This window comes from Mauremys mutica, chromosome 15 (assembly GCF_020497125.1).
Source record: "Mauremys mutica isolate MM-2020 ecotype Southern chromosome 15, ASM2049712v1, whole genome shotgun sequence".
Taxonomy (NCBI): domain Eukaryota; kingdom Metazoa; phylum Chordata; order Testudines; family Geoemydidae; genus Mauremys; species Mauremys mutica.
The window spans coordinates 35,145,458-35,172,409 of NC_059086.1; the positions used below are offsets into that span (position 1 = coordinate 35,145,458).

General features: G+C 60.8%; 1 protein-coding gene across 1 annotated transcript; it reads right to left on the reverse strand.

Moving 5' to 3' along the window:
• Positions 1-35: 35 nt before the first annotated feature.
• LOC123350019 (immunoglobulin superfamily member 1-like) lies at positions 36-25,809 on the reverse strand. The gene is made up of 10 exons (XM_044988353.1): positions 25,560-25,809; positions 17,084-17,368; positions 15,421-15,463; positions 15,173-15,222; positions 12,965-13,255; positions 11,933-12,220; positions 9,690-9,980; positions 1,330-1,620; positions 303-583; positions 36-56 (listed from the first exon to the last, which is right to left on the reverse strand). The coding sequence occupies exons 1-10, from the start codon at positions 25,750-25,752 to the stop codon at positions 36-38; spliced, it is 2,034 nt and encodes a 677-aa protein (XP_044844288.1). The 5' UTR covers positions 25,753-25,809.
• Between the last annotated feature and the right edge of the window lie 1,143 nt (positions 25,810-26,952).

Below are 26,952 nucleotides of genomic sequence, written 5' to 3' on the forward strand. Positions count from 1 at the left end.
GGGGCCTGGAGAACAGAGGGGATGGGATCACGGGATTAAATAGCGACTCCCGGTTCCTATGCACAAGGGGCAGCGTTAAAGTAGCCTCCCTGCCCCGAGTCTCCAGGGGCTGCTGCTCGCCCCTGGCTGGGGAACCCCCCAGCGACTCCGTCCCCTCTCCCGGGCCGGGCGTCCCCTCTGCGGGGTCAGGGCTCAGGGCAGAGCCTGGCTCCGAGTGTCCCATTGGCACCGAGACCCCGGGAGGGTCTGGCTGGGGGTGGGGCTGGGAACAGGGATGCCGAGCCGGGCCCCTCACCTCTCACCACCAGCTCCACGGGGTCACTGGGGTACGACACGGCGAACGGCTCCGATTTGCTGTGATAGAAGCAGCTGTAGCTCCCGCTGTGCTCCCAGCTCACGTTGCTGATGGGAAACTCAGCGTCCAACCCGACCGAATCCACAGGTGGGAAACGGCGTCGCTCTTTATTCAGCACGAACCGCACGCCCTGGCGCTGCCCCCGACACCAGATGGCCACGGCTCCTCCCAGGGAGACCCCCCAGCTGCGGCTCTTCAGGGTGATGTTGGGTTTGGGGTAGCTGGGCTCTGCAGTGGGAATCAGACAGGCCATGAGACACAGGCCCCGTCACTCACTCCTGGGGCCCGTCCTCACCACACGGCCTCAGTGGTGGGTCAGACCCGGCGGCCCTGGGGACGGGCTCCCGGATCCCTTTTCACAGCAGTCAGAGTTTCCCCTCAGCCCTGGGCTCACAGCATGAGACACGGAGCAACCCCAGCCCCTGGGGCCCAGAGCTCTGCTCCCCGGCGGGTGACAGGCCAGGCCAGTCTCCAGAGTCCATTCACTCCCTGGCTTCTCTGCTGGGAGGGCTGGGAGCCAGGACTCTTGGGTTCTCTCCCCGGCTCTGGGAGGGGAGTGGGGTCTAGTGGGGAGAGCAGGGGCGGGATGGGGGCCAGGACTCCTGGGTTCTGTGCACAGCACCACCACTGACTTGTAGGGGACTGTGCAAGTCTCTACTATACACTGAGGTTTATAACCTTCAGCTCCGCCCATCACCCCCTAACTGATGTGTTGCCTGGGAAAGGCCCCCCCTGCTCTTCAGCTCCCCCTGGGGGGCAGGGATCCCCCCTCCCTCAGGCCTGAATCTCCAGTGGCTACTTCTCCCCCCAGCTGGGGAACCCCCCAGTGACTCCATCCCCTGTCCCCGGCCAGGCGTCCCCTCTGCTGGGCTCAGGGCAGAGCTGGGCTCTGAGCGTCCCATCGGTGCAGAGACCCCCTGCGGATCTGGCTGTGGGTGGGGCTGGGAGGCGGGACGCTTAGCCAGGCCCCTCACCTGCTACAATGATCTCGACGGCGTCGCTGGGATACGACCAGCGACTCGGTTCCGTTATGGAGCGATAGTCGCAGGTGTAGCTCCCTCCATCTTCCCGGCTGACACTGGGGATGGGAAATTCAGCCTCAGGTCCATGAGGCACCGTCTGCATCTGCATGTTCGGGTGTCCAACTTTACGCAGAACAAACTCCATGCCCGGGTCCTGACCCTCACAGCGGATGGTGATGTTTCCCCCGAGCGCCACCACCCTGCTGGGGCTCACCCAGATGGTGGGTTTGAGAAATTCACGCTCTGCTTTCAACAAGAGACAGGAGTTAAACAGGGGAGACACAGCCCCCCCCCCCCCTCTGCCCCAATTCACTCCATCCATCACTCAGCACCCGGCTCCATTAGAGATCACCTGCCCCCCGCCCGACCCCATTTGAGGCCAGCCAGGGAGCCTGACCAGTGGGCCCCCTGCAGCTCTGACCCCCAACCTGGGTTTGGAAATAGAGTCTGTGACCGCTGGGAATTGCGCAAGATTGAACTTTCCCCAGGCCTTGGTATGACGAACTGGGAATGTTCTTAATGTTTTCTCTGAATACTGTTAGGCCTGAATAAAGATGTAGCACAAAACCAGTTATGCCAACCTGACTGAAGTCAGGCTAACAGAGGTTTCTGGGTAATCCCAGAGTGGAAAATACTGAGAAGCAGCATTGTCTCACAAAGCCCTGGGAAACAGTGAGATAAGTGAGGGGGCTGGTACCAGCTGTGTTATGTTGATAAACACTGTTTGAAGAACTGATAAGAAACACAAGCATCTCACAGTTCTGACTCTAACTCCCTGGTTTAGTGTTCGGTGTGTTTTAACTCCCTTACATTCCTAACCTTTGGCGCTTGTTGAGATATTAACAATTTAATGCTGTAGAGACTAGGCATGCGTATATATTAAAAGGTGTCTAATTTCTAGTTGTTAGACGAAGGGGGTGGGTTGCTCAAGTGAATAATCTATGACGTAATAAAACTGTCTATATAGGCTAATACTAAGCTGTAAAGGGGCGGCTGGTTCTCTTCGGATACGAGCTGTTCTTTACTGGCACGTGCACTTGTCAATAAAGAACTTTTAATCGGACCTTGCTGGTGTTGCCTGTCTCTCTGCGGTCAGACAACGAACATCGCTGTCGGGGTTCGAGTCCCTGACAATACTGTGTTGGTGCCTCAGTGTCCCCTCGGCAGTTCTTAAGTATCTAGCAGAGCAAAGGGCCAGTGCACCTAAATGCCTGGCACTCTGTCTCCTGGCAACTGATGGCCTGGGCCCCTCCTCTGCAAAGGTGCCAACTGAAGGTGTTGGAGACAAAGAGATCAGGTGACCTCCTGGCCCGGGGAAAGGAGCTGAGCAGAGGGGAGGGGCTGGAGGGGCTTTCAGTCTGGAGCTGGCTGGGGATGAGGAGTGAAGGGCAGACGTGGGGGTCTGGCTCACTGCCCCCCAGAATGGACCCGGCTGAGGGGTCTGGCTCGCGGTACCTACAAGCTCTGTTTTAAACCCTGTTCCTGTCATCGAATAAACCTCTGTGTTACTGGCTGGCTGAGAGTCGCGTCTGACTGCGAAGTGGGGGTGCAGGACCCTGTGGCTTCCCCAGGACCCCGCTGGGTTGGGCTCGCTGTGGGAAGCGCACGGAGGGGCAGAGGATGCTGAATGCTCCAAGGAGAGACCCAGGAGGTGAAGCCGTGTGAGCTTCTTGCCCTGAACAAGTCTGCTCCGAGGGAGAGGAGGCTCCCCAAAGTCCTGCCTGGCTTGGTGGGGAGCAGGTTCAGAGCATCGCCCGGGGACTCCGTGACACTTGGGAACAGGGGAGCTGCGAGTGCAGGGGAGGGAGCTGTTGGGGGGTGAATCTGGGGGTGGGGGTGGATCTGAGGAGTTCTCCCCATGGTTGCACTGACCATGTATGTTTTGGTTACCCCAGAGTCCTGGCCGCTGGGCATGTAGGACAGGAGAAGTCCCAGCACCCGGACCCTTGTCCCCCACAGAAGCATGGTGGAGTAGGGGGCTGGGGAAGGCTTAGCACCAGGACCTACCCTGAGGCCCTGGGACAGGAGGATTCTCGCTACTTGCCATGGCCTCAGGGCTGGGGGACTCTCACCTCCCCACTGCACCCTGCGGCCAAGGGGCAGGGACAGAGCTTCTCCGGGCTTGGGAGGAGGGGGACAGGGGCAGAAATGGGTAGGGCTGTGAGCGGGGCCTCAGGCCGAGGAGGCAAGACAAGAGAGACACAGGTGGAAGGGGTGGAGGGATCCCCCTTGCCCTGGTCCAGGGCCCCAGGAAACCTTAATCCACCTCAGCCCGTGACTCATCATCAATTGTCACAGTCAGTCCGGGGAGGGAGGGTTGTGGCTGGGGATGGTGCTGGCTCGGCAGCCCTTGGGCCCTGAATCCTCTGTGCGTCCCCAGTGCGGGGGCAGCCGGGGGAGCATCTCCTGGGAAAGGCCCCTGCTCTGCAGCTCCCCCTGGGGGCAGGGATCCCCCCTCCCCCAGCCCTGAACCCCCAGGAGCTGCTGCTCCCCCTTGGCTGGGGAACCCCCCAGTGACACTGTCCCCGCTCTGTGGCCAGGCGAGTCCAAGGGCTCTGGGCAGAGCCTGGCTCTGAGCATCCCGTCAGGTGCCGAACTTCTGAGGGTGCAGCTGGGTGTGGGGCTGTGTGGTGGAGTAGGGACTGTCTATGTGGGGGATGGGAGAGCAGGGAGGATTTTAGGTGAGATGCAGGTATTTAGCGGTAACATGAGCTAGGCCTGGGGGAGGGGAGGTAACACCTCTGCCCAGGAGCTAGACAAAGAAAAGGGGCGGAGGGGAAGGGTTGAGTCAGTCTTCGGTTGGGAAACTGGGTGGTGCGTTTTCAGGGGATCCTAGGCTGGGATCCAAGCACCCTAAACCCCCCAGAAAGGCCAGATTAAGAGGTCCTGGCTCTGAACACAAGCTGGGCTGTATCCTGTGTTCCTGTTGTTCAATAAACCTTCTGTTTTACTGGCTGGCTGAGAGTCACTGTGAGTCCCAGGAAGAGGGGTTCAGGGCCGGACTGCCCCATACTCCGTGACAACTGGTGGTAGCGGTGGGATCGACTGCACCCCATGGACGGCGCTTCCTGCAGTAAGTGACTGGGGAGCAGTAAAACGAAGGGGCGATTCACCCCTGGGAGAGTGTGGCCAGAGAGAAGGACTTTGCAGTAACAGGGTCCCCCCGGGGGATTGCAGCGAGCGGTCCCAGGGGGTGGAGGAGTCTGCAGCTCGACCCTGGCAGAGAGGTGGTGACCTCAAGGACTGGCACACTAGGGGTCTCCTGGAACCCGTGGGGAGCGGCGAGCACCCCGGCCTGTGAGCGGCCAGCAGGAAGATGTATTCCACGCAGCGCAAGTGCGACTTGGTGGAGCTGTGCAAGCAGAGGGGGCTACGCAGTGGGAAGCTCACCAAGGCCCAGCTGATTGCCCGGCTGGAGGAGAGAGACCGCGTCAATGAACCGGTCCCGGTCTCTGAGGGAAGCAGCCCGGCAGATGCAGCACAGGCACCAGTGTCTGTCCCCTCTGGGAGTGGTCAGCCGGCCGCTGAGGGCATCCTGAGACCCCCCACCCCTAGGCGTAGGGGGAGGGGGAGCCCAGCGACTACCGAGGGCTCAGTGGCCAGTCGGGGATCGTCCCGGCGGAGCTCCCTGTCCCTGGAGAGGAGGCGGCTGGAATATGACAGGGAGGCGCTCGAGTTAAGGAGGCAAGAACTGAGACTGGAGCGGGAGGAGAAGGAGAAGCAGCGTGAATACGAGGAGAGGGAGAAGGAGAAGCAACGTAAACATGAGCTGGAACTGGCCCAGCTGAACCACAGTAAGGCCCCGGCTGCGGTGAGTGAGGGGGGGCCCAAGCCTACAAAGAGCTTTGATAAGAGCTTCCTGGCCCCGCGTAAGGAGGGGGAGGACATAGACACCTTCCTGACGGCCTTTGAGAATGCCTGTGAGCTGCACCAGGTTGACCCTGCAGACAGGATCCAGTTTCTCACCCCCTTACTGGACTCCACCGCCGTGGAGGTGTACAGCCAAATGAGAGGGGCGGAGGCAGGGGACTACAACCTGTTCAAAGAGGCCCTGCTCCGCGAGTTTGGGCTGACCCCGGAGATGTACCGGAAGAGGTTCCGGAGTCAACATAAGACCCGGGAGGTCACATACCTACAACTGGTCAACCGGGCGCAGGGGTATGCCCGCAAGTGGATGGCTGGGGCCCAAACTAGAGAGGACCTGCTTGACCTATTCATACAGGAGCACCTGTATGCGCAGTGCCCATCTGACCTGAGGCTGTGGTTGATGGACCAGAAGCCGGAGAACCCGCAGCATGCAGGCCGGCTGGCCGACGAGTTTGTGGACCGTCGGGAAGGGGATAGCAGGGAGGCGGCTCAAAGGAGCAGGCCTGCCTCAACGCAGAGAGAGAGTCACCACGGGGCCTCCCAGCGGGGGCCTATGGAGAACCCCCACAAAAGGGGAACATCCAGCGTCAGGTCCACCCGACCCGCTCGAGGGGACCCACGAGACATGGGCTGCTATCACTGTGGCCAACGAGGCCACATACGGTCCCAGTGCCCCAAGCTCAGGGACAGACCGAGCAGACCCAACCCGCAGAGGGTTGACTGGGTAAAGACCCAATTGGATGAGGGGCAGCATTCCCAGGAAAGGGGGGCTGGCAGTGTTCCACCTGGGAAGGAGGGAGAGCTCCAGGTCAGCTCCTCGGCGGGGCTGGATGCTCCAGACCCAGGGTTTTTGGTCTACAGGGTGGGCACGGGGCTGCCCCTCCGGAAACAGTGCCTGGTTCCCCTGGAGGTGGATGGGAGGAAGGTCACTGGGTACTGGGACACGGGCGCAGAGGTGACGCTGGCCCGGCCCGAGGTGGTGGCCCCAAATCGGATGGTGCCTAACACCTACCTCACCCTGAGGGGTGTGAGCGGGACCCCATTCAAGGTGCCTGTGGCAAGGGTGCACCTGAAGTGGGGGGTCAAGGAGGGCCCCAAGGATGTGGGGGTGCACCCCCATTTGCCCACAGAGGTGTTAATGGGGGGGGACCTCGAGGCCTGGCCAGGCAATGCCCGGGGTGCCCTGGTCGTGACCCGTAGTCAGAGTCGGCGCAGGGCACTGCGCCCTGACAACGGGGAGGGTACTCTGCCCGAGGCGCAGGACCCTGACCTGGTGGGGAGGGAACGCCCAGAGACACGGCCCAGAGAGGCTGCGGACACACACCCAGCCGGGGAGAGAGAGCAGGTCCCCATCCCTGTCACAGCTGCTGAGTTCCAGGCCGAGTTGCAGAAGGATCCCTCCTTGCGGAAGCTCAGGGACCGGGCTAACCTCAGTGCGGTACAGACCATGAGGAGAGGTTGCAAGGAGAGGTTCCTGTGGGAGAAGGGGTTCCTGTACCGAGAATGGGCTCCCCCCGGGGAGGTGGAGTCATGGGGGATCAGGAGGCAGCCTGGTGGTTCCCCAGAAGTTTCGCCACAAGCTGCTGTACCTGGCCCATGACATCCCCCTCGCAGGGCACCAGGGAATCCGGCGCACCAGGCAAAGGCTGCTCCCGATGGAGAGTCAGTGGTGGAGTATGTCCTGACCTTCCGGGAAAAACTTGCTAAGCTCATGGGCCTGGCCAGGAAAAATCTGGCCCGAGCCCAGAGGAAGCAGAAGGTCTGATACGACCGCACGGCGCGGGCCCGCGCCTTCGCCACCGTGGATCAGGTGATGGTTCTCATCCCCGTGAAAAAAAACAAACTCCAGGCTGCCTGGAAAGGGCCCTTCAAGGTTGTCAAGCAGCTAAATAAGGTAATCTATGTGGTGGAGCTGTCGAACTGGGCGCACCACCGCCGGGTGTACCACGTGAATATGATAAAGCCATATTATGACCAGGGGAATATGGTGTTGGCCGTGTGTGGACATTGGGAGGAGCCGGGAAATAACCCTTTAGTGGATCTATTCCCAGGGACAAAGGCTGGTTCCCCCCTGGAGGTGATTCCCCTCTCTAATCAGCTGACCCCGGCCCAGCAGGCTGAGATCAGAGGGGTGCTGCATCTGTACCGACCGCTGTTTTCCAACCAGCCTGGACGCACTAATGTGACTGTCCACCGGGTGAAGACCGGGTCACATCCCCCTATACGATGCTCCCCTTTTCGGGTCACCGGGAAAACTGCCCAAGACCTAGAAAGAGAGGTCAGGGACATGCTGGCCTTGGGGGTGATCCAGCCGTCTGCCAGCCCCTGGGCCTCCCCAGTGGTGCTGGTCCCCAAGAAGGACGGGTCGATCCGGTTCTGTGTGGACTATCGAAAGCTCAATGCCATCACCGTATCTAATGCCTACCCCATGCCAAGGCCTGATAAGCTCCTGGACAAGCTGGGAGGCGCTCGGTACCTCACCACCATGAATCTTACCAAAGGCTACTGGCAAGTGCCACTGAACGCAGATGCCAGGCTAAAAGCGGCCTTTATCACCCCTCTGGGGCTCTATGAGTTTTTGACCCTGCCCTTCGGCCTCAAGAGAGCGCCGGCCACCTTCCAGCGCCTGGTGAATCAGCTACTGAGGGGGATGGAGAGTTTTGCCATGGCGTATATTAACGACATCTGCGTCTTCAGCCAGACCTGGGAGGACCACGTGTCCCAGGTTAGACGAGTGCTGGACCGACTCCGGGAGGCTAAACTAACCGTAAAGGCGAAAAAGTGCAAGGTGGGGATGGCGGAAGTATCTTACCTGGGCCATCGGGTGGGGAGCGGCTGCCTAAAGCCGGAACCAGCCAAGGTGGAGGTAATCAAAGACTGGCCCGCTCCCCAGACCAAAAAGCAGGTCCAGGCCTTTATCGGAATGGCGGGGTATTATCGAAGGTTCGTGCCCCACTTTAGCGCCATAGCCGCCCCCATCACTAAGCTGTGCAAGAAGGGGAAGACGGACAAGGTGGTCTGGACCAAGCAGTGCCAGGAGGCTCTCCAGGCGCTGAAAAAGGCTCTGCTCAAAGGCCCAGTTCTGGCAAACCCAGATTTTGACAAGCCCTTTATGGTGTTCACCAACGCCTCAAACACGGGGCTGGGGGCGGTGTTAATGCAGGAGAATGAAAAGGGGAAGAGACACCCCATCGTGTACCTGAGCAAAAAGTTGCTACCCCGGGAACAAAACTACGCGGCCATCGAGAAGGAATGCCTGGCCATGGTCTGGGCCCTTAAGAAACTGGAGCCATATCTCTTTGGGCGCCACTTCACCGTGTACACCGACCACTCTCCCCTGACCTGGCTGCACCAGATGAAAGGAGCCAACGCCAAGCTCCTGAGGTGGAGCCTGCTCCTGCAGGACTATAACATGAACGTGGTCCACGTGAAGGGAAGTGCCAACCTGATAGCGGACGCGCTGTCCCGGAGAGGAGGCCCCGAACTTCCCCGGGTCACTGGCCAGAGTGACCCCGCTCAGTTCAGTCTCGGACGGGGGAGAGGTGTGGTGGAGTAGGGACTGTCTATGTGGGGGATGGGAGAGCAGGGAGGATTTTAGGTGAGATGCAGGTATTCAGCGGTAACATGAGCTAGGCCTGGGGGAGGGGAGGTAACACCTCTGCCCAGGAGCTAGACAAAGAAAAGGGGCGGAGGGGAAGGGTTGAGTCAGTCTTCGGTTGGGAAACTGGGTGGTGCGTTTTCAGGGGATCCTAGGCTAGGATCCAAACACCCTAAACCCCCCAGAAAGGCCAGATTAAGAGGTCCTGGCTCTGAACACAAGCTGGGCTGTATCCTGTGTTCCTGTTGTTCAATAAACCTTCTGTTTTACTGGCTGGCTAAAAGTCCCTGTGAGTCCCAGGAAGAGGGGTGCAGGGCCGGACTCCCCCATACTCCGTGACAGGCTGTGTCACGGAGTGTAGGGGAGTCAGGCCCTGCACCCCCGGGCTGCCTGCGATTCACCAGGACTCTCAGCCAGCCAGTAAAGCAGAAGGTTTATTTAGACGACAGGAACACAGTCCAACACAGGTCTTGCAGGCACAGATAACCGGATCCCCCCTGTTAGGTCCATCTTGGGGCCTCACAGCCCCCCTCGGGGATCAGAGCCCTTTCTCCCTGCTTCCCCTCTTTTTCCAGCCAACTCCAGTCTGCCCAACCCCCTCCGGCCACTCCTCTCTCCTCCGCTTCTTTCCGGGGCCAGGAGGTCACCTGACCCCTTTGTCTCCAACACCTTTAGCCAGCACCTTTGCAGGGAGGGGCCGGGCCATCCGTTGCTAGGCGACAGAGTGTCAGGCATTTGCTGCATGGACTTTTGCTGCTAGAAACTTAGGATCTGTACCCAGCCCCCAGTACGAACAGTCCCACTTCATCACAGGCTGAGATTGTGGATGCCGAGCCGGGCTCCTCACCTGCTACCACCAGCTGCACGGGGTCGCTGGCCTCTGAGGAGATGAAGGGCTCTGAGCGGGGCCGGTAGCTGCAACTGTAGCTCCCTCCGTGCTGCCGGCTCACGCTGGGGATGCGGAACTCAGCCCCGGCCCCAGCAGGGTCCATGTGTCGCTGCGGGTTCAGGTCTCCAGCCTTGTGCAGTAAGAACCTCACGTCCCGGCGCTGCCCCTCACACCGGATGGTGACGTCTGCCCCTGGGGCGGTGACCCCAGTGGGGCTCAGGGAGATGGAGGGTCTGGGTAAGCCGGGATCTGCACACAGGAGACAGGCTGTGAGAGCCAGACCTGGGCACCCACCCAGCCCCGGCCTCCAGCTGCAGAAGAGAAGAGTGAGGGGGGATTTGATAGCAGCCTTCAGCTACCTGAAGGGAGGTTCCAGAGAGGATGGAGCTCGGCTGTTCTAAGTGGTGGCAGATGACAGAACAAGGAGCAATGGTCTCAAGTTTCAGTGGGGGAGGTTTAGGTTGGATATATGGAAACACTATTTCACTAGGAGGGTGGTGAAGCACTGGGTTGGGTTCCCTGGGGAGGTGGTGGAATCTCCATCCTTAGAGGTTTTTCAGGCCCGGCATGACAAAGCCCTGGCTGGGATGATTTAGTTGGGGTTGGGTCTGCTTTGAGCAGGGGATTGGACTCGAACCTCCTGAGGTCTCTTCCAACCCTAATCTGACATGGGCAGATCCAGGGGCCCCCTGGCAGAGATTCTCTCCCAGATCCCAGAGTCCCCCTGTGACAAAGTGGGGGATTTTCTTATCTTTTCATGGTTTTCCAATGGTTTGCATGCAGAGGGAGTGGGACTCAGTGCCCCTGGGTGTTACTGGTTTGACGAGGTGAGAGGAGAGGGAGTTTGTTGTTGCAGAGGACCAGAGGGGGCACTTGGGACACCAGCCAATGCCCTGGAGGAGGGACACCCCGGCGACTGGTGACATGAGGACCCAACGACCCAGCTCAGGAGTCACAGCCGGTTCTGGCGAAGTGGGAGGACAATGGGCCGCAAAGAGAGGACTCTGGTGACCTGACCAGCCGGTTCCAGCCAGAGGGGCTGGAGGACAGAAGAGAGGAGAGGAGGCCCAGGTGACTCTGTTTACGAGCCTGTTTCCCTGGAGAGAAGACAATGGACAGAGGGGGGCTTGGGGCCGAGGGTATCAGATGCCCAGCTGGGAAGCAGGGGGGCTCTGGGCTGGAGAGCGGGGGCAGGCAGAGCCCACCTGGCTGCAGGGGAGACTGGGATGTGCTGGGCTGAGGGAGGCCAGGCCTGAGGCCCTGAGAGTTTCCTGTGCTGGGTTCAACTCTCAATAAACCCTCCTGTTTTACACTGGCTGAGAGTCGCTCCGGGCTAGAGAACAAGGTTGCATCAACCCCTTTGGGGAGAGGAGACCCGGGGGGTCCAGAGCGAGTGGACTCCCTCAGGGGGCCACGGCAGAGACAGACGTGCTAAGGCTCAGAGAGGGGCGGCTCCAGGAGGTGGAGGGGCCTGACCCCGAGAGAGAATGGACCCCTGAGAAGGGCTATCGCACTGAAAGGGGAACCCCCCCTACGGACCACACGGGGCCAAGAATGGGCACGATCTGTGAGTCCGTGACACCCCCTGACCCAGAATCCGGCCTTGTGAGCTGGTCTGCCAGCCCCACAGACACCGAGCTGCAGTTGCCTAGTTCTTGGGGTCCTCATATTCCATGAGTGGCCCCTGCATCGTTCATGGCATCCCTGAGATCCCCCAAGATTGAGGGCCCCTCCCCAAGGAAGGACACTTTTGAAAACTGCAACATGCTCCCATGACACAGAGTCTGTGGCTGCGCCAGGAGCTGGGCCAGATCTCCTGGGTCCCAGCTCAGCGCCATGTCCACCAAGCCACTAATTCTCCTGCAGCCCCTGCCTCATTCAGCCCCAGCCGGGGCACTGCCTGGGGCGGGGCCTGGAGAACAGAGGGGATGGGATCACGGGATTAAATAGCGACTCCCGGTTCCTACGCACAAGGGGCAGCGTTAAAGTAGCCTCCCTGCCCCGAGTCTCCAGGGGCTGCTGCTCCCCCCTGGCCAGGGAACCCCCCAGCGACTCCGTCTCCACTCCCCGGCCGGGCGTCACCTCTGCTGGGTCAGGGCTCAGGGCAGAGCCTGGCTCTGAGTGTCCCATTGGCACCGAGACCCATGAGGGTCTGGCTGGGGGTGGGGCTGGGAACAGGGATGATGAGCTGGGCCCTTCACCTCTCACCACCAGCTCCACGGGGTCGCTGGGGTACGACACGGCGAACGGTTCCGATCTGCTGTGATAGGAGCAGCTGTAGCTCCCGCCGTCCTCCCGGCTCACGTTGCTGATGGGAAACTCAGCCTCCAACCCGACCGAATCCACAGGTGGGAAACGGCGTCGCTCTTTATTCAGCACGAACCGCACGCCCTGGCGCTGCCCCCGACACCAGATGGTCACAGCTCCTCCCAGGGAGACCCCCCAGCTGCGGCTCTGCAGGGTGATGTTGGGTTTGGGGTAGCTGGGCTCTGCAGTGGGAAGCAGACAGGCCGTGAGACACCAGCCCCCGTCACTCACTCCTGGGGCCCGTCCTCACCACGCGGCCTCAGTGGTGGGTCAGACCCGGCGGCCCTGGGGACGGGCTCCTGGATCCCTTTCCACAGGGGCCAGCTTCCCCTCAGCCCTGGGCTCACAGCATGAGACACGGAGCAACCCCAGCCCCTGGGGCCCAGAGCTCTGCTCCCCGGTGGGTGACACGCCAGGCCAGTCTCCAGGGTCCATTCACTCCCTGGCTTCTCTGATGGGAGGGCTGGGAGCCAGGACTCTTGGGTTCTGTCCCCGGCTCTGGGAGGTGAGTGGGGTCTAGTGGGGAGAGCAGGGTGGGGATGGGGGCCAGGACTCCTGGGTTCTGTGCACAGCACCACCACTGACTTGTAGGGGACTGTGCAAGTCTCTACTATACACTGAGGTTTATAACCATCAGCTCTGCTCATCACCCCCTAACTGATGTGTTGCCTGAGAAAGGCCCCCCCTGCTCTTCAGCTCCCCCTGGGGGCAGGGATCCCCCCTCCCTCAGGCCTGAATCTCCAGTGGCTACTTCTCCCCCCAGCTGGGGAACCCCCCAGTGACTCCGTCCCCTGTCCCCGGCCAGGCGTCCCCTCTGCTGGGCTCAGGGCAGAGCCTGGCTCTGAGCGTCCCATCGGTGCAGAGACCCCCTGCGGGTCTGGATGTGGGTGGGGCTGGGAGGCGGGACGCTGAGCCGGGCCCATCACCTGCTACAATGATCTCGACGGGGTCGCTGAGATACGACCAGCGACTCGGTTCCGTTATGGAGCGATAGTCGCAGGTGTAGCTCCCTCCATCTTCCCGGCTGACACTGGGGATGGGAAATTCAGCCAAGGGCCCATCAGGCACCGTCTGCACCTGCATGTTCGGGTGTCCAACTTTACGCAGAACGAACTCCATGCCCGGGTCCTGACCCTCACAGCGGATGGTGACGTTTCCCCCGAGCGCCACCACCCTGCTGGGGCTCACCCAGATGGTGGGTTTGAGAAATTCACGCTCTGCTTTCAACAAGAGACAGGAGTTAAACAGGGGAGACACAGCACCCCACACCACCTCCCTCTGCCCCAATTCACTCCATCCATCATTCGGCCTCTCTAGCAGTCTGTCCCCAGCAGAGTTGGCACTGCCTCCCCGTGGGGCTCGGAGGCAGGGGGTCACCCAGACCTAGCTCAGCACCCGGCTCCATGAGAGATCACCTGCCCCCCGCCCAACCCCACTTGATGCCAGCCAGGGAGCCTGACCAGTGGGCCCCCTGCAGCTCTGACCCCCAACCTGGGTTTGGAAATAGAGTCTGTGACCGGTGGGAGTTGCGCAAGATCCAACTTTCCCCAGCCCTTGGTGTGACAAACTGGGAATGTTCTTAATGTTTTCTCTGAATACTGTGTTGGTGCCTCAGTGTCCCCTCGGCAGTTCTTAAGTATCTAGCAGAGCAAAGGGCCAGTGCACCTAAATGCCTGGCACTCTGTCTCCTGGCAACTAATGGCCTGGGCCCCTCCTCTGCAAAGGTGCCAACTGAAGGTGTTGGAGACAAAGAGATCAGGTGACCTCCTGGCCCGGGGAAGGAGCTGAGCAGAGGGGAGGGGCTGGAGGGGTTTTCTGTCTGGAGCTGGCTGGGGACGAGGAGTGAACGGCAGACGTGGGGGTCTGGCTCACTGCCCCCCAGAATGGACCCGGCTGAGCGGTCTGGCTCGCGGTACCTACAAGCTGTTTTAGACCCTGTTCCTGTCATCGAATAAACCTCTGTGTTACTGGCTGGCTGAGAGTCGCGTCTGACTGCAAAGTGGGGGGGCAGGACCCTGTGGCCCCCCAGGACCCCGCCGGGTTGGGCTCGCTGTGGGAAGCGCACGGAGGGGCAGAGGATGCTGAATGCTCCAGTGAGAGACCCAGGAGGTGAAGCCGTGTGAGCTTCTTGCCCTGAACAAGTCTGCTCCAAGGAAGAGGAGGCTCCCCAAAGTCCTGCCTGGCTTGGTGGGGAGCAGTTCCAGAGCATCGCCCGGGGACTCCGTGACATTTGGGAACAGGGGAGCTGCGAGTGCAGGGGAGGGAGCTGTTGGGGGGTGAATCTGGGGGTGGGGGTGAATCTGAGGAGTTCTCCCCATGGTTGCACTGACCATGTATGTTTTGGTTACCCCAGAGTCCTGGCCGCTGGGCATGTAGGACAGGAGAAGTCCCAGCACCCGGACCCTTGTCCCCCGCAGAAGCATGGTGGAGTAGGGGGCTGGGAAGACTTAGCACCAGGACCTACGCTGAGGCCCTGGGACAGGAGGATTCTCGCTACTTGCCATGGCCTCAGGGCTGGGGGACTCTCACCCCCCACTGCACCCTGCGGCCAAGGGGCAGGGACAGAGCTTCTCCGGGCTTGGGGCTGCAGTGGGAAGGGGGGCAGGGGCAGAAAGGGGCGGGGCTGTGAGCGGGGCCGCAGGCCGAGCAGGCGGAACTGGAGAGGGAGGCAGGTGGAAGGGGGGGAGGGATCCCCCTTGCCCTGGCCCAGGGCCCCAGGAAACCTTAATCCACCTCAGCCCGTGACTCAGCATCGATCGTTACTGTCAGTCCGGGGAGGGGAGACTGTGGCTGGGGACGGTGCCGGCTCGGCAGCCCCTGGGCCCTGACTCCTCTGTGCGTCCCCAGTGCGGGGGCAGCCGGGGGAGCATCCCCTGGGAAAGGCCCCTGCTCTGCAGCTCCCCCAGGGGGCAGGCATCCCCCTTCCTCTGCTCCAAATCTCCAGCAGCTGCTTCTCCCCCGTGGCTGGGGAACCTCCCACTCCCAGTGACTCCACTGTCTCTGGCTGGGCGTCCCCTCTGCTGGGCCTAGGGCTCAGGACAGAGCCTGGCTCTGAGCATCCCATTGGTGCAGAGCCCTGGAGGGTCTAGCTGGGTGTGGGGATGGGAACAGGGACACTGAGCCGGGTCCCTCACCTGCTACCACCAGCTGCACGGGGTCGCTGGGCTCTGAGGAGACGAAGGGCTCTGACTGGGGACGGAAGCTGCAGCTGTAGCTCCCTCCGTGCTGCCGGCCCACGCTGGGGATGCGGAACTCGGCCCCGGCCCCAGCAGGGTCCATGTGTCGCTGCGGGTTCAGGTCTCCAGCCTTGTGCAGGAAGAACCTCACGTCCCGGCGCTGCCCCTGACACCGGATGGCGACGTCTGCCCCTGGGGCGGTGACCCCAGTGGGGCTCAGGGAGATGGCGGGTCTGGGTAAGCTGGGATCTGCGCACAGGAGACAGGCTGTGAGAGCCAGACCCAGGCACCCACCCAGCCTCGGCCTCCCTGGGCTGCCCTAGACACAGGCGGATCCAGTGGGGCGGATCCAGTGGGGCCTGGACAGAGATTCTCTCCCAGGTCCCAGAGTTCCCCACAAGCAGAATCCCGGCCCTGCGAGCTGGGCTCTGCCCACAAGCTCTGCTGTAGCCTGCGTTCCTGTTGTCCAATAAACCTTCTGTTTTACTGGCTGGCTGAGAGTCACTGTGAGTCCCAGGAAGAGGGGTGCAGAGCCGGACTCCCCCACACTCCGTGACACCTCCTGAGGTCTCTTCCAACCCTAATCTTCTATGACTCCCTGGCCGGCCCCAGCCACGGGCAGATCCAGGGGCCCCCTGGTAGAGATTCTCTCCCAGATCCCAGAGTTCCTCTGTGACGAAGTGGGGCTGTTCTAAATGTTTCCGCTGAATACTGTGTGGGTACCTCAGTTATGGCCGATCCTCTGTCTCCATGGCAACTAATGGCCCGGGCCCTTCCCCTCTGCAAAGGGATGCTAACGGTGTGGGAGAACAAAGTGATCAGGTGACCTCCTGGCCCAGGAAAGAGACAAAGCCCAGAGGAGGGGCTGAAGGGGGTTGTAGTTTGGGGCTGGCTGGGGACGAGGAGTGAGGGCAGACGTGGGGGTCTGCCTCACTGGGCCCCAGAATGGACCTGGCCGAGGGGTCCGGTTCTCTGTACCTACAAGCTCTGTGTTAGACCGTGTTCCTGTCATCGAATAAACCTCTGTGTTAGTGGCTGGTAGTGAAGTGGGGGTGCAGGACCTGGTGGCTTCCCCAGGACCACAGGGCCTGAGCCCCACACACAAAGGGAATCAGCCCCCCTGGGAGGCTGCAAGGCATCTTTTTCTCCATTGTAGAGGGGGAAACTGAGGCACAGACAGATTCACTTTCCTCAGTGCGCTCCCAGGGGCAGGGACTGTCTCTTCACTCTGTTTATGCTCCACCTAGAACAAAGGGGCCCTGACCATGGCAGGGACCCTACATGCTCCCCCAACACAAGGGATCCAGCGCTATTGAGGCAGCGTTTGCAGAGATCTCCACTAACTGTGGATGTCTCGGTTTTTGGGCGCTTGGTCTGAGATCCCCCAAGATTGAGGACCCCCACAAGAAAGGACACTTTTGAAAATTGTGACGTGCTCCCATCACACAGAATCTGTGGCCGTGCCAGGGGCTGGGCCAGATCTCCTGGGTCCCATCCCAGCACCGTGTCCACCAAGTCACTGCTTCTCCTGCAGCCCCTGCCTCATTCAGCCGTGGCCAGCGCACTGCCTGCGCCGGGGCCTGGAGAAGAGAGGGGATGGGATCATGGGATTAAATAGCGACTCACGGTTCCTACGCACATGGGGCACCGTTAAAGTAGCCTCCCTGCCCCGAGTTTCCAGGGGCTGCTGCTCCCCCCTGGCCGGGGAACCCCCCCAGTTACCATCCCTGCTCCCCAGCCAGGCGTCCCCTCTGTGGGGTCAGGGCTCAGGGCAGAGCATGGCTCTGAGCGTCCGATTGGCACCAAGACCCCGTGAGGGTCTGGCTGGGGGTGGGGCTGGGAACGGGGACGCCGAGCCGGGCCCCTCACCTCTCACCACCAGCTCCACGGGGTCACTGGGGTACGACACGTTGAACGGCTGCGATCTGCTGTGATAGGAGCAGCTGTAGCTCCCGCCAAGATCCCGGTGAACGTTGCTGATGGGAAACTCAGCCTCCAACCCGTCTGAATCCACAGGTGAGAAATTACGTCCCTCTTTATTCAGCACGAACCACACGCTCTGGTGCTGCCCCCAACACTGGACGGTCACGTCTCCCCCCAGGGAGACCCCCCAGCTGGGGCTCAGGGAGATGCTGGGTTTGGGGTAGCTGGGCTCTGCAGGGGGAAGCAGACAGGCCGTGAGACACAGGCCCCGTCACTCACTCCTGGGGCCCGTCCTCACCACGCGGCCTCAGTGGTGGGTCAGACCCGGCGGCCCTGGGGATGGGCTCCTGGATCCCTTTCCACAGGGGCCAGAGTTTCCCCTCAGCCCTGGGCTCAAAGCATGAGACACGGAGCAACCCCAGCCCCCGGGGCCCAGAACTCTGCTCCCCGGCGGGTGACAGGCCAGGCCAGTCTCCAGGGTCCAGTCACTCCCTGGCTTCTCTGCTGGGAGGGCTGGGAGCCAGGACTCCTGGGTTCTCTGCCCGGCTCTGGGATGGGAGTGGGGTCTAGTAGGGAGAGCAGGGGGGGATGGGGGCCAGGACTCCTGGGTTCTGTGCACAGCACCACCACTGACTTGTAGGGGACTGTGCAAGTCTCTACTATACACTGAGGTTTATAATGTTCAGCTCTGCCGATCACTCCCTAACAGATGTGTTGCCTGGAAATGGCCCCCCTGCTCTGCAGCTCCCCCTGGGGGCAGGGATCCCCCTTTCCTCTGTCCCAAATCTCCAGTGGCTTCTTCTCCCCCCTGTCTGGGGGAACCGCCAGTGACTCCGTCCCCACTCCCTGGCAGGGCGTCCCCTCTGCTGGGCTCAGGGCAGAGCCTGGCTCTAAGCATCCCATTGCTGCAGAGGGCCCGTGACAGTCTGGCTGGGTGTGGGGCTACGATCTGGGACGCTGAGCTAGGCCCCTCCCCCACCTCCTACAATGATCTTGACGGGGTCGCTCAGATATGACCAGCGACTCTGTTCCGCTATGGAGTGATAGTCGCAGGTGTAGCTCCCTCCATCTTCCCGGCCGACACTGGGGATGGGAAATTCAGCCACGGGCCCAACAGGTACCGTCTGCACCTGCGGGTTCGGGTGTCCAGCTTTACGTAGAAAGAACTTCATGGATCGTTGCCAACCCTCACAGCGGATGGTGAGGTTTCCCCCGAGCGCCACCACCCTGCTGGGGCTCACCCAGATGGTGGGTTTGAGAAATTCACGTTCTGCTTTCAACAAGAGACAGGAGTTAAACAGGGGAGACACAGCCAGCCCCCCCCCCCCGCCTCCTCCCCGCCCCAATTCAGTCCATCCGTCATTCGGTCTCTGTAGAAGTCTGTCCCCTACCAGGGTTGGCATTGCCTGCCCATAGGGCTCAGAGGCAGGGGGTTCACCAATTCGTAGCTCAGGACCCGACTGCATGCAGGGCCGACTCTAGGTTTTTTGCCGCCCCATTCATCATTCATTCATGCCCGTTTGGCTGCCCCCACCCCAGCCCTGGGCTCCCCACCCCCTGCGGCACCCTGCTGTCCCAGCCCTGGGCTCTACCCCGCCACCCGCAGCCCCTGGCACCCCAGTCCTGGGCTCACACACACACACACCGTTCTGCACCAGCTCTGTGCACCCCCGTTCCCGCCCATCAGTGCTCCCCACACACACCCTTGCTGCCCCAGCCCCGGGTTCTTCCCCTTCCTCCCCCACCTGCACCCCCCTTCTGCCCCAGCCCTGGGTCACTGGTAACTCGCTCCCAGGGTGGGTCATTCAGGAGGAATTTTGGATGTGCACAGCACACAGACACAATTGGTTCCCATAGGATTACAGAACTGCAGTAAAATCGAACAATTTTCAGCTTGTGTGATTGGAGGAGATCTGGATGTATATTATAAGACTGTCCTCCATAAATGAGGAAAGTTAAGGTGCCTTTATTATTTTTTTGTTCCACTCTTTGTTTCTATGGGGAATTTGCCAATGCAATATCACTGTCTTCCTTTTAAACAACTTTAAAAAAAAAAGCTGTTGAAAATAGCAATTCCAGTCCTAAAAACCTCTGGGAAGCATTTCTTGCTCAATTTTATCCTACTTTTTGTACAGCAAGTGACAGTGGATCAGTATATTTGATTTGGGAGAAATGAAGTAACAGCTGCCCAGATTGAGCTTGAGCACTCCTGAATTCTGAGGTGTTCAAATCTGGAAGGCAGGTGCTAGAATCCCTTTCTGAATATTGGATAAATCTGGAAAGGAAAAGTCAATTTCTGCTTCCATGGCTCAGAAGTGGAAATCCTCCTAAGTGTCTGGTACTGCATCTAAAGCTGCCCAGGTCCAGTAGAGCCTCCCCTCCCTTACTTTTCATTTTAAATTCTAGTGGGATCCACCTACCTCCTTGTGAGGCTTCAGATAGAGAGGGGCCCTGTCCATTTAGTCCACCCAATTCCTTCTTTGGGGGCTGCAAGGGGAGGTCACACCAGTATCCCTAAGCCAGTCTGGGGATGGCTTCTGAAGGGGAGATCTGGGCCAAAGCCTTCTACTCCTTGCGCACACTTGTTCCCCATTCACAGTGCCACCCCGCTCTAGTAGTGAGCTCAAGAAGCAGCTTGAGGTTTCAGCTACCATACTCCCTCCCTCCTTTCCTGTTGGTAGTGGCCAAGGGAATGCTGGGAAATGTAGTTCTTTCCCTGCTCCAGGGCTGGCTCTGTAGGCAGGGAGCTAACCAAGCTTCCAGGGCCCCCTGTTGGTTCTCAGCTCCCAGGCTGGATCCCTGCCAGCTGCCGCCCCTGCAAATGGGCTGCCCCAAGCAGCTGCTTGCTTTGCTGGTGCCTAGAGCCGCCCCTGACTTCATGAGAGATCACCTGCCCCCTCAGCCCCCCCTGAGACCAGCCAGGGAGCCTGAGCAGTGCCCCCCCTGCAGCTCTGCCCCCTTCCCTGGGGTTGGAAATAGTCTGTGACTGGAGGGAGTCGCACAAGACCCACCTTTCCCCAGGCCTTGGGAATGGGGGGCTGTGAGTGCAGGGGAGGGAGCTGTTGGGGGTGGATGTGGGGGCAGGGGTGGATCTGGGGGCTTCTCCCCATGGTTGCACTGACCATGAATATTTCGGTTACCCCAGAGTCCCGACTGCCGGGAAGTAGGCCAGGAAAAGCCCCAGCACCCTGACCCTTGCCCCCGCAGAAGCACAGTGGGGCGGGGGGGCAGGGGAAGGCTTAGCACCAGGACCTCCGCTGAGGCCCGGAGACAGGACGAGCTCTCACTCCCCGCTGCATCCCGTGGCCAGAGCATGGGGACAGAGCTTCTCCGGGCTTGGGGCTACAGGGGTGGAGGAGGGGCAGAAAGGGGCGGGGCCGTGGGTGGAATAGGGGCGGGGCCCCAGAAGAGGGGCAGAATGGGGTGGGGCTGTGAGCGGGGCCGCAGGCCGAGGAGGCGGAACAGGAGAGGGACGCAGGTGGAAGGGGGGGAGGGATCCCCCTTACTCTGGCCCAGGGCCCCAGGAAACCTTAATCCACCTCAGCCCGTGACTCAGCATCGATCGTCACAGTCAGTCCGGGGAAGGGGGGTTGTGGCTGGGGCTGGTGCTGGCTTGGCGGCCCCTGGGCCCAGACTCCTCTGTGCGTCCCCAGAGCAGGGGCAGCCAGGGGAGCATCCGCTGGGAAAGGTCCCTGCTCTGCAGTTCCCCCCAGGACAGGGATCCCCCCTCCCCCAGCCCTGAACCTCCAGGAGCTGCTGCTCCCCCCTGGCTGGGAAACCCCCCAGTGACACTGTCCCTGTCCAGGTGAGTTCTAGGGCTCTGGGCAGAGCCTGGCTCTGAGCGTCCCATCAGGTGCCGAACTTGTGGGGGGTCCGACTGGAAGTGGGGACGTAGAGCCGGGCACCTCACCTGCTACCACCAGCTGCACGGGGTCGCTGGGCTCTGAGGAGATGAAGGGCTCTGATGGGGGCCGGTAGCTGCAGCTGTAGCTCCCTCCATGCTGCCGGCCCACGCTGGGGATGCGGAACTCGGCCCCGGTCCCAGCAGTGTCGATGTGTCGCTGCGGGTTCAGGTCTCCAGCCTTGTGCAGGAAGAACCTCACGTCCTGGCGCTGCCCCTCACACCGGATGGTGACGTCTGCCCCTGGGGCGGGGACCCCAGTGGGGCTCAGGGAGATGGAGGGTCTGGGTAAGCTGGGATCTGCGCACAGGAGACAGGCTGTGAGAGCCAGACCCGGGCACCCACCCAGCCCCAACCTCCAGCTGCAGAAGAGAAGAGTGAGGGGGGATTTGATAGCAGCCTTCTTCAGCTACCTGAAGGGAGGTTCCAGAGAGGATGGAGCTTGGCTGTTCTAAGTGGTGGCAGATGACAGAACAAGGAGCAATGGTCTCAAGTTGCAGCGGGGGAGGTTTAGGTTGGATATTAGGAAACACTATTTCACTAGGAGGGTGGTGAAGCACTGGACTGGGTTCCCTGGGGAGGTGGTGGAATCTCCATCCTTAGAGGTTTTTCAGACCTGGCATGACAAAGCCCTGGCTGGGATGATTTAGTTGGGGTTGGGCCTGCTTTGAGCAGGGGATTGGACTAGAACCTCCTGAGGTCTCTTCCAACCCTAATCTGACATGAGCAGATCCAGGGACCCCCTGGCAGAGATTCACTCACAGATCCCAGAGTCCCCCTGTGACAAAGTGGGGGATTTTCTTATCTTTTGATGGTTTTCCAATGGTTTGCATGCAGAGGGAGTGGGACTCAGTGCCCCTGGGTGTTACTGGTTTGACGAGATGAGAGGAGAGAGAGTTTGTTGTTGCAGAGGACCAGAGGGGGCACTTGGCAGGGGCGGCTCTAGGCACCAGCAAAACAAGCTGGTGCCTAGGGCGGCAAAATGTAGGGGGCGTCCCCTGCCGCCGGGGAGGGCGGGAGGCTGGGCCGGCGGACCTGCCGCAGTCATGCCTGCGGGAGGTCCACCGGAGCCCCAGGACGACTGGACCTGCCGCAGGCATGACTGCGGAGGGGGCGCTCGTCCCACGGCTCGGCTGGACCTCCCGCAGGCATGACTGCGGCCGGTCAACCGCCGCCGCGGGACTACGGCACCCGCCGCAGTCATGCCTGCGGCAGGTCCGCTCGTCCCGGGCTCCGGTTGACCTGCCGCAGTCATGCCTGCGGGAGCTTAACCGGAGCCGCGGGAAGAGAGGACCCGCCGCAGGACCGGGGAAGGGCGGCGCAGCGCACCGCGCTGCTTGGGGCAGCCTGATTTCTAGAGCCGCCCCTGGCACTTGGGACACCAGCCAATGCCCTGGAGGAGGGACACCCCGGCGACTGGTGACAGGACGACCCAATGACCCAGCTCAGGAGTCACAGCCAGTTCTGGCCAGTGGGAGGACAATGGGCTGCAAAGAGAGGACTCTGGTGACCTGACCAGCTGGTTCCAGCCAGAGGGGCCAGAGGACAGAAGAGAGGAGAGGAGGCCCAGGCGACCCTGTTTATGACCCTCTTTCCCTGGAGAGAAGACAATGGACAGAGGGGGGGCTTGGGGCCGGGGGTATCAGATGCCCAGCTGGGAAGCAGGGGGGCTCTGGGCTGGAGAGCGGGGGCAGGCAGAGCCCACCTGGCTGCAGGGAGACTGGGATGTGCTGGGCTGAGGGAGGCCAGGCCTGAGGCCTGGAGAGTTTCCTGTGCTGGGTTCAACTCTCAATAAACCCTCCTGTTTTACACTGGCTGAGAGTTGCTCCGGGCTAGAGAACAAGGTTGCATCAACCCCTTTGGGGTGGGGAGGCCCGGGGGGTCCAGAGCGAGTGGACTCCCTGAGGGGGCCCATGGCAGAGACAGACGTGCTAAGGCTCAGAGAGGTGCGGCTCCAGGAGGTAGAGGGGCCTGACCCCGAGAGAGAATGGACCCCCAAGAAGGGCTGTCGCACTGAAAGGGGAACCCCCCCACGGACCGCACGGGGCCTAGAGTGGGCACCATCTGTGAGTCCGTGACACCCCCTGACCCAGAATCAGGCCCTGTGAGCTGGTCTGCCAGCCCCACAGACACCGAGCTGCAGTTGCCTAGTTCTTAGGGTCCTCATATGCCATGTGTGGCCCCTGCATCGTTCATGGCTTCCCTGAGATCCCCCAAGATTGAGGCCCCCCCCCAAGGAAGGACACTTTCGAAAACTGCAACATGCTCCCATGACACAGAGTCTGTGGCTGCGCCAGGAACTGGGCCAGATCTCCTAGGTCCCAGCTCAGCGCCGTGTCCACCAAGCCACGGCTTCTCCTGCAGCCCCTGCCTCATTCAGCCCCAGCCGGGGCACTGCCTGTGGCGGGGCCTGGAGAACAGAGGCGATGGGATCACGGGATTAAATAGCGACTCCCGGTCCCCACGCACAAGGGGCAGCGTTAAAGTAGCCTCCCTTCCCCGAGTCTCCAGGGGCTGCTGCTCCCCCCTGGCCGGGGAACCCCCCAGCGACTCCGTCCCCGCTCCCCAGCCGGGCATCCCCTCTGCTGGGTCAGGGCTCAGGGCAGAGCCTGGCTCTGAGTGTCCCATTGGCACCGAGTCCCCGTGAGGGTCTGGCTGGGGGTGGGGCTGGGAACAGGGATGCCGAGCCGGGCCCCTCACCTCTCACCACCAGCTCCATAGGGTCGCTGGCGTCCGACCCAGTGAACGGCTCCGATCTGCTGTGATAGGAGCAGCTGTAGCTCCCGCCGTCCTCCCGGCTCACATTGCTGATGGGAAACACAACCTCCAACCCGTCCGAATCCACAGGTGGGAAATGACGTCCCTCTTTATTCAGCACGAACCACACGCCCTGGCGCTGCCCCCGACAACGGATGGTCACGGCTCCTGCCAGGGAGACCCCCCTGCTGGGGCTCTGCAGGGAGATGCTGGGTTTGGGGTAGCTGAGCTCTGCAGTGGGAAGCAGACAGGCCGTGAGACACAGGCCCCGTGTCATAAATAGTTAGTTAAGGGTTAAGTTTCCACCTGTAAAGGGTTAACACATAGTACCTGGTGAACACCTGACCTGAGGACCAATCAGGGAAGAGAATTTAAAAATTCCTAGGAGGGAACTTTTTCTCTCTGTTCTTGTGTGTGCTGTTCTTAGCCGTTTGGAGTTACAAGGGTCCAGATGTTTTAATCAAGTCTTCTGCAAGTTTCCATCTTTCTGAACTAATTTCTTCTAGTCAAGATAGTGAGTATTAGAAAGGTACTTTGTGTCCTCATCTAATAATCCTATGTTTGCAGTTCTGTGTGTTTGTTATTGATCATTCTTAATTCTGCCTGTATTGTTTGTATTGAGAAGGAGGGAGGATTCTCTCCAGAAATTGGTAAGGTTATACCCTATGAATGTCCAGCTTGGACTCATAGAGATTGTGTATTTTCTTGTTTTTCTTTTAATAAATTCTTTCTATAAAGATTTGATTAAATCCCTTCTACTGTGGATACAGGGGGAGGGGGCTAAGAAACTCTCTCTCGGTGGTGAGATAGGCTTATCTCTGGACAGAGAGGGGAGGGAGGAGAAGGGGAGGTTTCTCCCTCTGTGAGTTGATCTGAATTTCCCCAGGGAACGTCTTTGGAAACAGGAGGGGGAAACAGGGGTGTCCCAGCCCACGTAAATTGACCGGGTGGTGGCAGCAAAAAGGAGACCTACCCTAGGATTTTAGGGTGGGGGGATACATGCTGGTCCTCAACTTGAAACCCCCCAGTTTCAAGTGAGGGTGAGACCATAACACCCCGTCACTCACTCCTGGGGCCCATCCTCACCACGTGGCCTCAGTGGTGGGTCAGACCCGGCGGCCCTGGGGACGGGCTCCTGGATCCCTTTCCACAGGGGCCAGAGTTTCCCCTCAGCCCTGGGCTCACAGCATGAGACACGGAGCCACCCTAGCCCCTGGGGCCCAGAGCTCTGCTCCCCGGCGGGTCCCAGGCCAGGCCAGTCTCCAGGGTCCATTCACTCCCTGGCTTCTCTGCTGGGAGGGCTGGGAGCCAGGACTCCTTGGTTCTCTTCCCGGCTCTGGGAGGGGAGTGGGGTCTAGTGGGGAGAGCGGGGGGGGGATGGGGGCCAGGACTCCTGGGTTTTGGGCACGGCAGCACCACTGACTTGTAGGGGAATGTGCAAGTCTCTACTATACACTGAGGTTTATAACCTTCAGCTCCGCTCATCACCCCCTAACTGATGTGTTGCCTGGGAAAGGCCCCCCCTGCTCTGCAGCTCCCCCTGGGGGCAGGGATCCCCCCTCCCTCAGGTCTGAATCTCCAGTGGCTACTTCTCCCCCCAGCTGGGGAACCCCCCAGTGACTCCGTCCCCTGTCCCCGGCCGGGCGTCCCCTCTGCTGGGCTCAGGGCAGAGCCTGGCTCAGAGTGTCCCATCGGTGCAGAGACCCCCTGCGGGTCTGGCTGTGGGTGGGGCTGGGAGCCGGGACGCTGAGCCGGGCCCCTCACCTGCTACAATGATCTCGACGGGGTCGCTGGGATACGACCAGCGACTCGGTTCCGTTATGGAGCGATAGTCGCAGGTGTAGCTCCCTCCATCTTCCCGGCTGACACTGGGGATGGGAAATTCAGCCACGGTCCCATGAGGCACCGTCCGCACCTGCGGGTTCGGGTGTCCAGCTTTATGCAGAACGAACTCCATGCCCGGGTCCTGACCCTCACAGCGGATGGTGACTTTTCCCCCGAGCGCCACCACCCTGCTGGGGCTCACCCAGATGGTGGGTTTGAGAAATTCATGCCCTGCTTTCAACAAGAGACAGGAGTTAAAGAGGGGTGACACCCCCCTACCCTGCCTCCCCTCCGCCCCAATTCAGTCCATCCGTCATTCGGCCTCTCTAGCAGTCTGTCCCCTACCAGGGTTGGCACTGCCTGTCCATGGGGCTCGGAGGCAGGGGGTCACCCAGACCTAGCTCAGCACCCGGCTCCATGAGAGATCACCTGCCCCCCGCCCGACCCCACTTGAGGCCAGCCAGGGAGCCTGACCAGTGGGCCCCCTGCAGCTCTGACCCCCAACCTGGGTTTGGAAATAGAGTCTGTGACCGGTGGGAGTTGCGCAAGATCCAACTTTCCCCAGGCCTTGGTGTGAGGAACTGGGAATGTTCTTAATGTTTTCTCTGAATACTGTGTTGGTGCCTCAGTGTCCCCTTGGCAGTTCTTAAGTATCTAGCAGAGCAAAGGACCAGTGCACCTAAATGCCTGGCACTCTGTCTCCTGGCAACTAATGGCCTGGGCCCCTCCTCTGCAAAGGTGCCAACTGAAGGTGTTGGAGACAAAGAGATCAGGTGACCTCCTGGCCCGGGAAAGGGGCTGAGCAGAGGAGTTGGGGCTGGAGGGGGTTGCAGTTTGGGGCTGGCTGGGGACGAGGAGTGAGGGCAGACGTGGGGGTCTGGCTCACTGCCCCCCCAGAACGGACCCGGCCGAGGGGTCCGGTTTGCTGTACCTACAAGCTCTGTTTTAGACCCTGTTCCTGTCATCGAATAAACCTCCATGTTACTGGCTGGCTGAGAGTCACGTCTGACTGAGAAGAGGGGGGTGCAGGACCCGGTGACCCCCCCAGGACCCCGCCGGGGTGGGCTCGCTGGGGAAAGCGCATGGAGGGGCAGAGGATGCTGAATGCTCCAAGGAGAGACCCAGGAGGTGAAGCCGTGTGAGCTTCTTGCCTTGAACAAGTCTGCTCCAATGGAGAGGAGGCTCCCCAGAGTCCTGCCTGGCTGTGTGGGGAGCAGTTCCAGAGCATCGCCCGGGGAGTCCGTGACACTGGGCAACAGGGGAGCTGTGAGTGCAGGGGAGGGAGCTTTTGGGGGGTGAATCTGAGGAGTTCTCCCCATGGTTCCACTGACCA